General features: G+C 38.0%; 1 protein-coding gene across 7 annotated transcripts in view; it reads right to left on the bottom strand.

Annotated features, from left to right (window-relative positions):
* FSD1L (fibronectin type III and SPRY domain containing 1 like) overlaps positions 1 to 18,490 on the bottom strand; it is an 80,059-nt gene that overhangs the window by 58,199 nt on the left and 3,370 nt on the right. For 6 of the 7 annotated variants that reach the window (XM_045470438.1, XM_045470439.1, XM_045470440.1 and 3 more), the window contains 2 exons: positions 2,033 to 2,128; positions 259 to 390 (listed from right to left, as the gene is read on the bottom strand). In XM_045470438.1, the coding sequence (XP_045326394.1) occupies positions 259 to 390; positions 2,033 to 2,128 (228 nt within the window). Of the gene's footprint in view, positions 1 to 258; positions 391 to 2,032; positions 2,129 to 16,905; positions 17,123 to 18,490 lie in introns of those variants that run through there. The other variant, XM_045470443.1, reaches the window with a different exon arrangement.

The raw sequence follows: 18,490 nt of genomic DNA, 5'->3' as shown, positions 1-18,490 counted from the left end.
CTCCCTCTCTCTCTTCCCCTCCCCCACTTGCTCTCTCTCTCTCAAAATTAAGTGACTTTTTTTTCAATGTTCATTTTTTGTTTTTGAGAGAAAGACAGTGAGCAGGGGAGGGGCAGAGAGACAGAGACAGAGGATTCAGAGAAGTGGGCTCTAACATAAAAGTAGTTATTCACAGAAATTCACTGATTTTTGCTGTCAAGAAATCAAGTACTAAATAGACTTAAATTATTCATATTTAAATAAGCTGTATGATCTCACCTGTAACTCTTGTGATTTACGAGCTTGTTCCTGCTTGATACTGTTAATCATACTTTCTTTCACCTCATCCAAAATAGAATATAAACTATCAAATTCTTCATCTAACTCTGAAAGTATGCTAGAAGAATTTTCCTGTTTAATAAACAAAACAATGATTTTACTGAAGAGCTGTCAAACATTTGAAAATACTTATCAGAGAATAGATTCACATTATAAACCATCTCAGCCTAACATCATATAAACAACAAAATCTAATACTTGACATAGGCTTTAAAAACAGGTAAATCCTAGAAGATGGTTGCTAATGCGGAGAGCACTATCTCAGTTACGCTATGAGTTAAGCAACTTTTTATGAACTAGCCTATACCCTCTTCATCTTTTAAAGCAATGTTTCCACAGGACAATGTGAAAGTTTGTTTTAAGATTGCCACCTTTGTCCAGACCTTTGTCAGGTTCCAAGGCAGACTGTAAGCCAGTGGTTCTTTGTCGTGCATTAGAATCATCAATGAAGCATTTTAATGAAATATTCCAGAGATTTTGATTCCGTAACTGAGGAGAAGTTTGAGCATACAGGGATGGGACTAATTCTGTGTAAATCTTAAAATCTTTCAGGTTGTCTAAAACAGTACATTTACATTAAGATATACAGAACTTAAAAGACCAAGCAATTCCTTATTGGATCCTAAGAGATTTATCAAACATTGAATTTTAGGGCTTGAAGCAACCTGAGAAGTCATCTTCTGACTAGAATTTGTAGTCAAACTCCTAAATTTTAGGAATTAAAATACAGAAAAGTGATTTGCCCAAAGCCACACAAGTAGTTACCAGTGGCACAAGCATCAATAAAGCATTTCAAGCCTATTAACTTCTCAGAGTTCCTCATCTTCTCATTAAGCAAGACGCTATTTCAACAATAACTTAAAATATCTGTGAAACCTCTAGATAAGCAATATCCACACTTGCAGTAATTATGAGACAGAAGAAATTATCTTAGGCATTTTTCAACTTAGATGAATCATTCCATTAAGAGAATTGGCACCAGTTAAGAGACCTAATATGTAACAATCCACTGCAATATCATAAACCAAACTTTTGCTTATAATTTTTATAAAAATAAGTTATCATCTCACTAGAGTCTTATCAAAAGTGGTGTTAATCACTTTACTAATTGATTTACAGTGACAAGAACAAGTTGTGGAAAAAGAAATGTGCAGTCTGGTAGGCAAAAGACCTAAATCTAATCCCACATTAACCACTCAGTAATCAACATTTGAGTATGTACAGTATGGATTATCTGCCCAAACCTGGGACTGTTTCCTTAAGTATTCATTTTTTTCATTAGGCACTTTACTTTTTAGTTTTATATTGTACTTTCTTCCAGTTCTATAAGCAGACCTCTTACCATCTACATTTTCCTTCTACTATTTATCATAAAAGAAATGTTTAGCATCCCAGTACTCTGAAGAAATATAATTTGCTCTTAACTGGAATTAGAAAAGACAAATCTATAATGGAAAGGGTCAAAAGCAAGCACTATACTATTCCTTAGCAGCTACAATTCCAGAGTTTTCTTTTTTCCTTACTATTTGACCTTTCCATGGAGAATGTAAGGATAGTAAGGAAAGCATTTTTTTATTTATCTGCCATTTAAAAACCCTGCTCTCACCTCCTTCAGTTTATAATCTAGAGTTCATGGAATATATTTATTTATATTGATTTGGCCCAACAATCATTCATTGTGACATATAACAAAACATTTTTTAAAGAGTCATACCTGAACTCCTTTTAGTGTTTGATTTAGCGTATCAATAAAGTTCTGAATTTCATCATTTTTATTTGCCAGAGTTGAAATGATCCTTTGTAGAGCTTCCTACGATTAAGATAAACAAACAAAAACACATAACATGATATTTTAATGAAAGAATTATAAATCATAACAATTCTCTAAACAAACCATATATAAGAGGAGCAATGTAAAACTTCAAATTGTTAAATTTCCAAAGGCCTGTAATTACAAAAGATGAGATATGTATTTATACTGTTTTAAAACCTCTTATTTCTAGTGGACAACTTAATCACTACCACACCTTTCATACTAAAAATGATCAATATTATTTAATATCAATGATATTATTTTAGGTCGTAGGGCCATGGCCAAGGAATAGAACCAAATCCTTAAATGCTGCAAAAACAAATGGAACTTTTTAATACAATATTAGGATATGAGGAATAAAAGCAAAGAGGCAGTAAAATTTGACATTTAATTTATAAAAATAAAAAACATATTTTAGAAATATGAAAGCAATAATAAATTTGCAGCTAAAATTGCAACATTCATTGCAGTGTTTATAGATGTCATAAAACCATAATAAGTAAGTAATTTTAGTAACAAATACCTCAGACTTTTTGATAATGCTTCCTACTTAAATAAAACATTTGGTTATTTAATCTTTCATACTCTCTAGATCAGGGCTGTGCAATAAAATCTTATGCTATGATGAATATGTCCTATACACGTGTTGTCCCATATAGTACTCAATAGCCATATGAAGCTAATGAGCTCTTGAAATGTAGACAGAACTGAGCAACTAAGTTTATCTTTTTTAACTTTAATTATTTTCACTTTTTATAGCTGCATGTGACAAGTACTGTCATACTGGATAGCACAGGTCTAGGTGTTCAGTAACTCTTCATGGGTAGTAACAGCAAACCCAAACAAGGTACTTGTATTCTCAGTAAAAATAAAATGCAAGTACTTTTACTTCATAATCTTTCCAGAAGCACAAGCCTTGTTTCTGTAAGCACCTACAAGTGTAAATATTTTAATAATGCCCTATGAAAATTTGTAATAAAGGTTCTCCTCAAAATATAATCAGATATTGATAAATGGCTATATATAAAGAGCTCAAGAAATAAACTGATAAAGGGATATTTTATATAAATGTCCATAAAGCATGATAACGGTGAAAAATTAAAAATAATCACAACAGTTGTCACTTAATTCTCACAAGAATCCCTGAAATAAGGAGGTATTATAATCATCCCTGAGGCTGCCTAAGGCTCTCTGCTGTATTCACTTACCTATACTATTACTTCCCATCCTCACGGATGGTGGTATTTTAGTATAATAACACAATGAAGTTATGCTATGAAAGAAGATCAACACCAAGAGTTACCTTTTTATCCTGTTGGTGTTCCTCCCAGAAATGGGTACATACACCAAGATTTGAATACAAAGACAATCAGCAGAGAGGCAGAATGAAGCCAGGACTTGGAGGAGGGGTGGGGACAGGTGTAGGAGTGAGAATGGTAATACAGAGATGTAGAAAAGGAGTGCAGAGGACTTAAGGGCTCCAGTTATTCATCCCAGATAGGTTCCATATATATTTAAAAACAACACAATGGAAGAGTAAAAATGGTTCTGCACAATCACTGGACTGTGTAGAGTAAGCTTCAATTAAGACTGGTCTCTTTCTGGTAAATGGACTGTAGCTGCCTCCCCTTTTATCACCCCTAATGGCAGGGCTAAATCCATACTGTACAGATGATAAAATGGTAGTAACTGTTAGTAAGGTAAATATTATGCTCAGTCTGTCTCCAAAGTCCATGATGTTTACCACTCTAGAACACCGTCTCTCAGTCTAACAAATTTGCCCATCATATGAAATATCCACACAATAAATTATATATTCTTTTAAAATTTTGGTTTGCTAAGACTCTTCAATGACATATAAAACTGCTAGAATTTCCATAGTAGAGTATCGCTGTTTGAGGTTTAGCTCTGCCCTCTGCTAAGCATACTCATGAACTTCGAGGTAAAGATTAAGAGTCTTCCAGAAGAGATCTTATCCCATGAAAAGGAGGAGCGAGGATCAATGAATTCAACCCAACAACAAATTTTCATCACCAGGATATATGTGAGTTCAATAAAAACTGAAGGAAATTTCACACAAAAAAACTGTGAAACACTGGTATATATAAAGGCAGACCTAGTTCAGAGCCAAAAAAGAAATCTCCCTAGTACAAAACAGCTTTTCAACTTTTAATTTTTGTCTAAGTATAGTAGTAAAGTCTGTATTTAGGGAATTTTGAAGGAAAAATTCTTGGGAGATAGCTGAAGCATAATGCCCCAGCTAGGTAACCTCTAAGCTCCAAGGATTTTAATGAGAAGCCTCCTTACTTTTCTAAAGCTCCCTGCTACTTACTGAATATAGTCAAAGCCATCTAAATGTTCTAATTTTTGTTAAGTTTTCAAGCTAAATCCTTTATACTTTTAAGAGTTAACCAACTACTAAAAGTTAATAGACTGTTGTCACAGTGATGTTAGAAGAAGAATACAGTCTTTACCAACTGTAATATTCACTAGAAATACAGTGAGGGCCAAATAGTAGCCACATCAAAAAAGTAAAACAGGTGAAATTAATTTTAATATTTTACTTAACCAAACTGATCAAAAATATTATTTCAACATGTAATCAAAATTTAATAATTACCGAATTCCTTTTTTCCTTCCTTTTCAGTACTAGATCTTCAAAATGCGACGTGTACTTTATAGTTACAGCACATCTCAATTCAAATTAGTCACATTTCCAGTGCTCAACAACCAAATGGAGCTAGAAGCTACCACACTAGACAACACAGCTTTAGAGGCCTAACCCATCCAAATAGCCCATATATTTCTAAGAGTGGGGATAGGGCAGATCTGCCTAATTTGCAATCAATAATAAAAAAACTTAAAAGCTTTCTGAGTTTTTTTCTTGGAATACTACAATTTCTATATATGCTTACCATACGCCAAATTCTTGAATTATATAATACCTGTACATGAATATAAGCTAAAATGTTACAACCTGTACCAGAATTTCACTATTTCTCGGTTTTTATTTATGTAAATATTACCTTTAGAAATGGAAAAGTAATATTATAATATTACCACTCTCAAAAAAAATGGTGCATAAGCAGCTCTTTTTTGGGGATCCCTCTAATACCATAACAAGAGTAATACACTCTTCTGTTCATTGGTGTTGGTTGGAGAAAAACATCCATGGCAATATTGGCATCTGACAAAAACAAAGCTGCACCTGAAGATACCTGACATGTAAGTTATACAAACTCAAAGAATCATCAGGATAATGCCGGGTTTTTTGTGTATGGTACTGCTCCATACCTCCAGGATAATACCCAGTTAATCTTATGGTAAAGACCAAAATAAATCTAATGGTAAAGACTATTCCCTTTTAATTTATTAAAAATTCAGCTAATATCAGAAAATGAAAAATGACCTTTCTAAATCTGTTATTGGCCCATGAAGTGTTAATAGCAATATTTCTGGAAAGAAATCCTATGATCTGTGTGTTAAAGCTATTCTGTATTAATTAGTGGTATTATATATTAATTACCTAAGGCTTTAGAAATATTCTCCCAGAAAGTGGTTGGGAAGGGAGAGTCTTTAAAGGCTGATATAGGGGCGCCTGGGTGGCTCAGTGGGTTAAGTGTCGGGCTTTGGCTCAGGTCATGATCTCACGGTTCATGAGTTGTAGCCCCACATCAGTCTCTGCGCCTGGAGCCTGCTTCAGATTCAGTGTCTCCCCCTCTCTCTTCCCCTCCCCCTGCTTGTACTCTGTCTCTCTCTCTCTCAAAAATAAACATTAAAAAATTATTTTTAAAAAGGGCTGATAAAGTATTTCAGGGAAACATCATCTCATTCTTTGAAGAGAGAATGCTTTATGGCTCACATTTTGCACTTCACTGGGAGTTCTAGTACAGAATGAGAGTCTATCACAGAACTCCTAAAAAAGGGCCTACATCCAGAGAAAGACATCTTACCTTACTGCCAAAGTAGCAAAGACTGAAGTCTGAGATTCTCGGGGGCAGGGTGCAACTCCAATCTCTAGATAGGGAGAGCTTTGGAGCCTTTGCTGTAATATACACCACTGAAATGCTATAAGAGTAGACAAGCCATCTGTAGAAGGCTTTGGAGCCTCAGCATTTAAGGTGACCTGTACTTTAACCACTACCAAATGCATTAGTAAACATGGCTGCAGAAGAAGCAATCATCCAGATGAATAAGATAACCCAAAGCAACCAATGTGACCTTGGTAATAATCTAATACAGATAAAGTGCTGCCTCTACCCTAAGCTTAGAAGAAAAAAAGAGCAGTAACCTGAAAGTTCTTCAAGGATAGGCTGCTAAAGGGCTCCAGAAGCTCTAAAGCTACCTTTCCTTTAATGTGGAAAGGATGAGCAAATGCAAAAGACTATAATCAAGAACTCACATTTAGTATTCTCCTATAGTGGAAGTTCATCAGGAAGGGCTGAAAAATGAATTATCAAGGGGACTTCATACCAGGGCTTCAACCATTCTGGTCACCACAATAACAATGACTGGCTAGACTAAGGGTGAAGATGGCATGAAGACAGAAAGAACTAAGGAACTTGGAGCTCAGGAGAACTGGAAAACAAATGACAAGCAACCAAACTATTTAAGATAAGTACTACCACAAATACCAACACTTACAAAAATGAAAGGAATAGGATTACATGAACTGAGTTCTGAAACTTAACCCTAGCTTGTGTATTTGACATGAGGCTAAAGTTTTCTCTAGGTAGCAGGCATCAGAGAAGAGGGGTTATATACAGGGTTAGTGTGTGCCTAATATAAGAGGTATGCAATAGGAGGCTGGCTAAATAGGTACCAAATCCAGTAAAAAAAAATTTTAAGTGTTTTCTAAATTTGGCAGGCAACATGCTAGGGCAGAATATCTATGTGTTTTGTATTCAGAAACAGAAAGAGAAAAGAATTAAAAGATACTATAATGCTATGAATTTTCTACCCCACTTTATCCCTCTAGGGCCTCCACAATTAATCAATAGCTTTTATAATGGAGACACAGCAATTGATGAAGAAGTTGAGGAGGAAGCACAAAGCTCCAAACTTCAATGAATTGCGCAAGGAGCACCATTAGATACAGAACCTCCCCTCTGAGCTCCAGACTATTTTCATCCAACTGCTTACTCAGAATCCCTACTTGGCTGTCACCCAAGCACTTCAAGATTCAATATATGGGATGCTTGGGTGGCTTGGTCAGTTAAGCATCCGTCGGACTCTTGATTTCAGCTCAGGTTGTGAGATCTCATGGTTGTGAGATCGAGACCCACAACAGACTCCTGGGCTGAGCGCAGAGCCAGTTTGGGATTCTTTCTCTGGCCCTCCCACACACACGCACATGCTCCTTCTCTCTCAAAGTAAACATTAAAAAACCTCAATAGGTCATAAAGTCCCCCACAAACCTGAGCACTCTCTAGTGTTCTATCTTTGCAAATGGTGGTACTAGCTACAAAATCAGAAACCTAGGCCAACATAACATCCTCTCCTCTCATTTTGTTCTACACGTAGTCAGTAAGTTATGTGGATTTTTACCTCCTAAATAGTTCTGTAATCACCACTACTATCTTAGGACAAGTCAATATCATATCCCAACTTATACTTTTACAAAACTTAACTGGCTTCTGATCCATTCTTTCTCCCCAGTAATCAGTTCTATATACTGTAGGTAGAATAATATGATAGCATCACTCTTCCCAGATTTCAATGGCTTCCCACTGGCCCTTGGATAAAACTGAAAATCTTTTAATATGACCTATTAAGATGACCTTACATCATCTGTAAAGCCCTGCACGATCTTCCCACTGCCTACCTCTCCTGCTTCAACTCACACCAGACTTCCTCTTCCTTGCTATATACCAGCTGCGGTAGCCTGCTATGAGTTTCTCTAACATGCCTTGTTTCCCACCTGGGAGCCCTCACACCTATCAGTCCCTCTGGCTATAAACACTGTTCTAAAACATATACGTGATCTCTATGTTAAAACAAGTTTCAAAAAGGTATAGAATGAGCTCATTGTGATATATATTGCCTCACTTTTATTATCACACCCTGATGATGAAGGAGAGCAAAGACATCTTTCATCTGCTCTGTGGGACTCTATCAATCTGAAAGGATGCCTACAGGGGTCTCAGATTTTATCTCAGATCTTATCCAGTCTCTCATTACTTTCCAAAATAATTACATTTTGCAAGACTTCAGGTGGCCATGACTAAGAGTTCTAGGTGATATAGATCTGAAGATATCACAGTCATGAGATCAAGCCCCACATCGGGCTCTGCGCTGTCTCCCTCTCTCTCTCTCTCTCCGTCCTTCCCCATTCATGCTCTTTCTCTCTCTCAAAATACACAAATAAACCTAAAAAAAAAAGAATGTTAAAAAAGTATATATATATATATATATATATATATATATATATATATATAGGAGGTATGTTTCCAAAGGAAGCATGCACAGGCAATCTTAGCCATTATCCTTTGGTCAAGAACCACAATTACCAGATACCAAAACTACTGTATCAGGATTAAGCCTCTCAATTACTTGATTAGGGAAATAGACTAAGGTAAGTGCTATGCTAACAACAACAAAAAAGGGGGTTTTATACAACCCAGCCAAGTACAACTGCAATCATTTCCATGGAATGAATCAAAACTCTGGGATGTACAAGGCATGAGGTACCCTCTTCAAAGGAGCATAACTTAAAGTTATGCTTATCATCACTATAAATCATGTGAAGCCTCTTATGTGGATCCTGAGAAACTTAACAGAAACCCATGGGGGAGGGGAAGGAAAAAAAAAAAAAGAGGTTAGAGTGGGACAGAGCCAAAGCATAAGAGACTCTTAAAAACTGAGAACAGGGGCGCCTGGGTGGCGCAGTCGGTTAAGCGTCCGACTTCAGCCAGGTCACGATCTCGCTGTCCGGGAGTTCGAGCCCCGCGTCGGGCTCTGGGCTGATGGCTCAGAGCCTGGAGCCTATTTCCGATTCTGTCTCCCTCTCTCTCTGCCCCTCCCCCGTTCATGCTCTGTCTCTCTCTGTCCCAAAAATAAATAAACGTTGAAAAAAAATTTTTTTAAAAAAACAAAAAAAACAAAAAACAAAAAACTGAGAACAAACTGAGGGTTGATGGGGGTGGGAGGGAGGGGAAGGTGGGTGATGGGTATTGAGGAGGGCACCTTTTGGGATGAGCACTGGGTGTTGTATGGAAACCAATTTGACAATAAATTTCATATATTGAAAAAAAAAGAAAACTGAAAAAAATAAAATAAATCTTCCAATGGAAAAAAAAAAAATATATATATATATACACATACGCACAATATACTTTAGTGAGAATAAAAAAAAATCATGTGAAGCAAAAGCACAATCAATAGTCTCTGAGCAAAATAATAAATAACACTTCTATACTCTTAAGTGCCTAGCACCATTTTAAGCTCTTTACATATATTAATTCATTTAATCCTCTCAAGAATCCTAAGAAGTAGGACACTATTACTATCACCATTTTCCAATTCAGAAGCTGAGGTATAGAGGTTAAGTAATAGCTTGCCCGGGATCTCAGAGCTAATATGTGGCAGAACCCAGATTCAAACTAAGGCGGTCTCACTCTTGAGTCGGTACTCTTAATTATCACACTGTACTGCCTGAAAGTAAAGATCAGAGGGACATGAAAAGAATACCTAAGGGCACCAAACACACTACGATTTTACTTCAACACTGAAAAAAACTGAAGCTGATCAAAAGCTTGTAACATGTCCCACCCTGCCACATATAAGGGCAACAAAAACAGCTATTCTTACACACAGACATATCATCTTGTAAGTCTGAAAACATGATGACTTTCAACATTTGAAGTGGCAAGGTTCCACTGGTTTTAGCTTAATATATGTGAAGATGACAAATTCAAATGTTGAATCTTAATTTTGCTGCATCCAAAAAAAAACTACCAACTTGGGCTACTTGCTTGGAAACTATTCAGTGTAACAAGCTCCTGAAATTATGATTCAGAAACTTCCTGTTCTTAGAACCAGTGGCAGAAAATCATTATACCCAGGTTTATATGCTAGTCTGAATCTGAGGACCTCAATAACGAAGTAGTCATAAGAACAATTTGATGTAAGAGTTTTCTATCAGCATCTACTCACACCAAGAGAAGATTTCTGATTCAAATTCTACATTAGTTTTCTAGACCATTGAGATACACAAACCTAGAACCACTGCAAATATCACTAGTCGATCTACAATTTAAGAGGGTCAAACTAGTATTATGGCCATTTCAGTAGTATTTACTAAGCACTTTCTATGTGCCAGGCCCTGTGCTAAACTGTTAACATGGCATATCTTTCTAATCATCACAAGAGATTTTTAAAAAGTATCAGTGTTTGCATTTTATAGTTGAAGGAAAGTTAAAGGAGTTAAGAAATTTTCTTAGATCACATAGCTATCAAGTGGTAGTCACAATTCAAACCTAGAAGCTGCCTCCAGATCCTATACTTTTACACTACCCTAGGCTGCTTACACTGCCGGGGACGGTACAAAACAAGTATAGCATTCCTGCAATCAGAGAAAAGGGATCAATGAAGTCAGGATACAGCATTTCTGGAACATATCCTGATGCCACCAAGAATGATGGCACTTGCATCATGCCACACCATAGACTTCTCCTTTGAATTAGGTAATAAGAGTTGAAATCCAGAAAGTTCTATCCAGCTGGTAGCTAGACAATCAGAATCTTATCAGCTGACAATAGCTCTGCCAACACAAACAAGAGTATTGTGCTCAGAGGTGATGTGAAGAGGTGAAAAAGGAGATTATATAATGTTGAGAAATTCAGGAATCGATCATCACAAATAGCTAACTGATAGAAAGCCATGTCCTCTCTTAACAGCAAAACAGTTGGGAATACTACCTGCTTACAGAGGCAACTGAGGTAATCCAAAGGGGAAAAAAATCTAATATAAGACCTGGCGGAGAATGCTGTCTTTCTGCCCTAAGCCCGACTAGGACAGAAGAGGTACCCCCCCTACAAAGGATTTGAAGAAATATAGTGGAGTCAGAAGCTAAAGAAGCCTTATCCATGTGCAGTGACCTCTGAATTGGCTGTTCCATTCAATGAAGTCTACCAAGCTCATATTCAGCCAAGGAAACCAGAGGTTCCATCACCTAACTGAGGGGAGGTGCAATGGGAATGAAGATAGGAGCATACCTGGGTACTGCTGGTAGTGGTATAAATTAACAACCCTTCTGAAAAAGAGCAACTTGGCAATACATATCAAAGATTTTTAAAAGTATACACACATTGACTCAATAATTCCATTTCTACAAATTTTTTTCCATTTCTAAAAAATTTATTCTAAATAAATAATTAAAGGTATAAGCAGAGACTTGGCTACAAGGATGTTCATTTCAGCGTTACTTATAACACTAGAAGGTTGGGACTAACATAAATATACAACAAAGAGCACTGATTAAAAATCAAATAATACAGCCATACAAAAGAATTCTGAATTGTTAAGTGTTGTAGAATGATATTAACATGGTAAAAGATTCATAATACATTAAGTGAAAGGCAAACTACAAAGCAGTACTACCACATCATGATACGATAGTCTTTTTAAGGTTCTATAGATGTTTAAAAAAAACTGGAACATAATACATACAAATGTTAAAAGAGGTTATGTCTGGGTGGCAGGATTATGGGTGATTTTCATTTATCTATATTTCCTATTTTCCTACAATAAGCTTGTGTTACTTATATTTATAAAAGTGCACAGATTGGCTGTGCCAACACTTTAATATAAATTAGTACAAAATTAGCTACCAATCAACACATGTCAATAACTAAGACCAGATTCTGTTAGAACGTTGTGGCTGGGAAGAGTGCCAACTGAGGATATAATACATACAAGAAAGATGGAGACAAAATCTACCAACTTGAAAATGTTGCCCACCCTAGCTTGGAGTGGATTATCTATCACCATGGTAAACATTCAATATGTGCTTACTGCATGAATAATCCTGCTTACATTCAGCCAGGCATTGCAAAGAAACACTGTATGAAAATTTAAAAAAAAAAGAAAAAAGAAAAAATCTGCTTCACTATTGACCCCTGAACTGCCTGGGTTGGAATGCACAGGTCCACTTATAAACAGAGTTTTTACAGCTCAGTACTGTAAATATATTTTCCCTTTCTTACAATTTTCTTATCATTTTCTTTTCTCTAGCTTACTTTATTGTAAGAATACAGTATATGATACATATACAAAATAGGTGCCAAACAACTGCTTATGTTATCCATAAGGCTTCCGATTTACTATTTCTATCAACAGCAGGCTATTAGTAGTTATGTTTTGAGGGAATCAAAAGTTATATGCATATTTTCAACTGTTGTGGGGGCGTGTTGGTACCCCTAACTCCTGTATTATTCAAGGATCTACAGTATTTCCAATTTTTTAGAACTGTCAAGTTCAATAAAAAATGAATATATCTTAATTTTTTTTTAATGTTTATTTTTTTTGAAAAAGAGCATGAACCAGGGAGAGGCAGAGAGACAGAGAGAGACAGACAGACAGACAGACAGAATCCAAACAGGCTCTGAGCTGTCAGCACAGAGCCCCACGCGGGGCTCAAAACTCACAAGCTGTGAGACCATGACCTGAGTCAAAGTCGGATGCTCAACCAACTGAGCCACCAGGTGCCCCTGAATATATCTTTTTAAATATAGTGATCATGAGTATGTCAATACGGTCCTTTGAAGAGGGTACCTCATACCTTATATATCCCAGATTACTTTGATCCATTCCATGGAAATGAATGAGATTGTTTGGCTAGGGTGTATAAAACTCCACTTAATACTTTCCTGTTCACAGCTCTACTTTAGAAAGCTAAGACCCTCCATCAAAAAAGAAAAAGAACTGCAGAGAGGGGATTTTATACACATTCACACACACACTCTCTACAGAAAAATAATGATTTTATATGGGGCACTGAGCGAGACCAAGTTCCAGGTTTTTATACAAATTGTGTTCTATACTTTCTATCAACTGTTTTCACTAGATTTAATTAGCTTCTTTAAAAAAAAAAAACAAAAAACTATAGGGATTCATTCCTAATAACATCTTGAATTTTAATTAATCATATCACTATTTAAAGGCAAACAATTCAGGCAAGAAGGGTGGTAATGAACAAAGCTTGGTCTGTGAAGAAAGACCAAGTTTGAATTCAGACTATCACTTGCTAGCTGCATGACTCTGAACAACTCATTTAGCCTCTGAGTTTGGTTTTCCATTATCTGTGCAACAGGAATAAGAGGTATTGAGAGAATTTAAAGCAATCTAACACAATACTGGATGCAGAACAATATTCAAATTTCATTTCTCTTTCTTCAGGAAATATTATTTTTTGACCAAGAAGAAGTAATTTTGGAACATGAAGATGGTTGGTTATCTGGATATGGTGGAGGTCTCTGAATCGCTAAGGTACAATATGAAGGAAAAGAATAGCAAATACCAGGGTAGAGGAGGAAACTGGGATAAGGAAGCATATATAGAGACATACTACTTGCTACCAAATGTCATGCTTTAAAACTCCCCCTACTCAATTCAATCTCCCCAATCTAGGTTTGTCCAATCTTGCACACTCAACCCCTCACCTGTCACTACCACTTTCCAAGTGGAAAGTAAAGAATACGCAGGAAAAACTGGGGAAAACCAAACAATTTACAATGTATACTCTTGGCAACATCCTTCCTCTGGGATCCCCTTCCTCTCCACCTTTATTATTCCTACAGCATGTACCTTTCCTAGAAACAGCAATCCCTATGAATATAAACAGATCTCTTGTGCAAAAACTTAACTATCAAATTCTAAGCACCCAGATTCTAGAAAGGTGTAAATGTCTTTTTGTTTCAATGGTTTCTTTGAACATACACATTTAATCAAGTATAGAAACCTTTGGGATTTTATCTTAAAACCACTTAAGGACATAATCAAAAGGTTTGAGTATCAAACAAAGCCACCTATCCATAACACATCCTGTTCGCAAAAGTGTCCCAGAAACTCGATGTAAACAAAATCCTTCTGTTTATTTCTAGGAGATAATACTGTGGTTTTCTGTATCCAACAGTATGCCTTACATACCCAAGGCAATTATGTTTTCTTCCTCTACTCAAACAGAGCATCTGTTGCTAACACAACACTGAAGTCCAAGTTATTTTCACAGACAAAAAAAGCAGCTGGTCAAGCTAATCCATCTGCTGACTAGCCACCATCAAGCTTCTGTAAGACTGTCCAGTTAACTTAACCTCTATTGTCAGACTGCATGAGTCAGAACTCCCAGTCCTCTTTCAATTAGGATTTGACAACTCTTCTTTGACACCACCATTTGAAATCACTTATTACAGACATAAAAACAGAAAACATATTTTAAAACTTAAGGACAAAGGTTAAAAATGGTAGATTGGATTAAAAAAAGTTGTACAAATTATCAACAAAAGAAGAAAGTTATTTTGAAGTTGGGATTATGAATTTCATAACAATAGCCAGCAGTACTTACATATGCTAGGCACCAAGGATTTTTAAAAATTAACATGATCCTCACAATAACCCTTTGAGGTAAGTACGATTGTTATCTCTATTTTATAGAGGAGGAAATAGAGACACACAGCAAATTTCCCAAGCTCATTCAGCTCAGAGATAGTAGTAGGACTGGAGACCTGGCTCCAAAGACATCCTCCAATAATTTGAAGCCCAAATCCCAATGCCTTACTAACAGGTGATATATTCAAGACATCCTCACCATTTTCCTTACAATGACTGACGTACCATCCCTGCTACTATTTTCATTGTAACATTTTATAATGGGGAAGAAAAATCATGCCAGGGGTGTACTACTTATTTAAAAAGAAATATACAGTTTAGTTCATTATTAGTTGAAGTATGTGATTCTGCAATAGTTCATGAGGGAAAAAAGCTCAAATTCATAGGACTAAAGTGGTTATAAGCATTAATACAGATACTTGTTATAAGCTATAAAACAAAGAGTTTTATAAGAATATTATTTGATACCAATAAATGAAATGAAAATCAACACATTTTCTAAAATTAAGAAATTGATTTTCAACGTTACCACAAGGAACACCTAATTCTCTGCCACCTCTGGGGAAAGTGCACATGGTACTCATAGGTGCTCAAAAACACCATATGGAATGAGACCAAATAAGTTCAAATTTTAGCCTTCTAGCTAGTGGTATGACCTTGCAGAAGCTACAACTGCCAACTCTTGAGTCCTTGATCCATATTAAAATACTTTCTCAAATTCTCTTTTATAACACACAGAGTATCTTAGTACTTTGTAAACATTAAAACGCTTTTAACACTTTTTCATAATGAATTACTTTATCTGATTTTTACAGTAGCTCTATAAAATATTCTTACATCCACTGCATAAATGAAGAACTAGATTAATCACAGTTAAGTAATTTGCTCCAGAGCACAGAGCTAGTAAATAGCAACATGGAACTCAAGGACTCTAAGTCTCTGCTCTTCCGTTTGCCCTGAACCAACATCCATTCAGCTATCATGTGACTTTTACCTAAAAAGTTAAATAAGGCGTGACATGTTTTACAAATTTAGGCAGAGGTGTTTTAAACATACATATTCAAAACACACGAAATGTAATTTTTTACAGATGTCTTACTAATAGTCACGGAAATAAAATTGAGTTTACCCAATTGAGTTTCAAGATGCCTGCAATCAAATCGTGTGCACTTTAGTAAAATACTAGAATAGTCAATGCTTAACACATCACGACACTATTCTCCCGTGTCCCCTGTGCTTCTTTCCCTTGAAAAGGTGAAATCCAGGCAAAATTAGAGAAACCATTGTTCTAATAAGTCTTTCCAGTGCTTTCTATCTAATAATAGAAAAGAATGGCCTCTTGGATATGCCCTTCTTTTTCCCTGCTACATTATTAATAACACTTGTGTTCCCTCCTCTACTGTACTATACTTCAATTACTATCATCTAACAAAGAGAACAGGGTGGTTACTAATCTATACAGGGATTATGACTGCATATTAATAACTCTAAATGTATTCAAACATTGGCTATGTTCTCAAAACATTTTTTTTTTCTCAATCGAAATTACTAGCTCCTTAACTTGTGCGGAAAGTATATATACAACAGGCCACAACAGCCATAGATAACCGTGACGAGCAACAAACTGGTCGAAGAGGGTGGGACCTCTGCCAACTGTAAGTCTCTTCTCCCAGTTCAACTAATACTAAACACCAAGACCTGCTTCCGAACTGGTCACGAGGAAGGAGGGAGTGGAGGGCGCGGTACTAAGCAGATTTGGTTCCTGACCTAAAGCAGCGTGTACGGTCCCTGTCAGCAGGTAGACCCCGTGCACCTCGATTGGTGCTAAGGCGGGATAAACCCGCGCTCGCACGCGGGGAGGCTCCAGAATCAAAGGGGGCCTAGAGCGCTGCAGAAAATGATTGTGGAATGGGGACAGCTCCCTTCTTCCCCGCAGGAGCCAGGGCCCAGGGCCAAAGGCCAGCTCGGGTCACCGGGCGCGGTCCCCGCAGCCTGGCGGGCGCCGCTTTGCTCCCACCGGGGAACGAGGGATGGAGGGAGGGCAGCTGCCTAGCCCTCCGCGGCCGCAGCCCTGCCTGGCCCAGCGCGCCCACCGCCCACCCGGCCCCGGGCGCCCCGCCCACCCTCTCCCCAACCTCCGCCGCCCCGCGCCTCGTTCTCCCACTTACTTTCTGGGAGTCCATGGCCAGGGGCTATGTCTACTGGGCCCGAAACCGCGTCGAAGAACCTTGCGGCGAGGCGGAGGGAAGTCGGGCAAGCCAACACTGCTACCCGCGGCCGCCCCCTCTCCTCCGCCGCCGCCTCAGCCTCAGACAGAACCGACCCCGCCCGGTCCGCGCCCAGCCCGCGCGCGCGCCGTCGTCGCGCCGCGGTTGCCAGGGTGAAAGGGCGGCCCGCAGGAGGGAGGGAGGGAGAGAGACCGGAGCGCCCCGCGCATGCGCGCTGCCGCGGGACGGGATGGAGTGGAAGGTGTCCGATGCTGGGTGGGAGGGGCGAAAACTAGTGGTGCTGCGGGTCTAGTGACCAAGCCTTTCCTTCCTTACCGCATCCTTTTTCTTCCAGGGCTCCCGATCGCTGCAGGCCTTGGAATGGGCCACTGGGCATCCAGCAGCCGGGCCCGTGGGAAAGGCTGGGGAAGGAAAGCTCTGGTCCTTGAGATCAGCCCCCGCTCCATCCTGCACGCATCTAAGCACCCCTGACATTGACCGCCGCCAAGGAGCAGCCAGGCTAGACCAAACCCACTGTCCAGTGAGAAGGAAAGGACTGGGGTAAGGGATATCGTGGAAACAGGGAGAAGGCCTGAAGGAACGTGGTAGAAACATGGGTAGAGGGTGGGGCCTGGTAGACCTTTCCCAGAGAGCCCTCCTGGGGCTCACAGCAAGATTGCTGTGTTTTGAGCAAGTCACTCTCCCTGAGCCTATTTCATCTTCCATAAAATAAGAGCAATAATGCTGACTTTGTAGAGCATTGTGAGGATTAAGTAATGTATTTGAAGTGCCCAGGACATAGTTAATGGCCAGTAAATTATAGTTGTCCGTGGGGGGGCTAGAACCTGCTCAGTCTGGTCTGAAAAGGACCGTGCAGACTGTAGAAAGCTTGGGGAAGTAGGCCTGAAAATGTTCTTCTCCAAGCAGAAAGGCCTCAGCTTCCATTTTGATGACTCTGGAGAGGCTCAGAAAAGTTCCAACTAGGCAATCACTCATGAGGAATGAACAGAAGGGAAATACATATTGAGTATCTACCGGGTACCATTTCTCTGAACTGAGAATTCAGCAGTGACAAGGCCCTGTTCTCACTTGCAGAGCTTACAATCTAGTATGGGAGGGAGGCCAAAAAAAAATCAATGTGTGTATATAGTAAATAAATGTGTATATATATATATACATATATATGTATATGTGTACATATATATACACACACAGTGTTTAGAAGCACTATTAATATATATGTTTATTAACATATATATGTAAATATATATGTTTATTAACATATATGTAAATATATATGTTTATTAACATATATATGTAAATATATATGTTTATATGCACTCAGAATTGTGAGGGCTCCATTTTCCATAAGAAGTTCAGGGAAGGCCTCTCTCAGAAGAGATCTGTGTAAAGTAAGAGAATGAGTTATACAAAGGTCTGGGGAAAAGCATTATAGATAGAAGGAACAGCGAATACAAAGGCCCTGAGAGGGCATGAGCTCTATATAAGAAACAGTATTTATCCTACAAGGCTCTAATTGCCTGTA

Source organism: Leopardus geoffroyi, chromosome D4 (genome assembly GCF_018350155.1).
Source record: "Leopardus geoffroyi isolate Oge1 chromosome D4, O.geoffroyi_Oge1_pat1.0, whole genome shotgun sequence".
In the NCBI taxonomy this organism is placed as follows: Eukaryota; Metazoa; Chordata; class Mammalia; order Carnivora; family Felidae; genus Leopardus; species Leopardus geoffroyi.
Note: the sequence above shows the minus strand (reverse complement) of the source record. Positions and strands in the feature narration are given on the sequence as shown.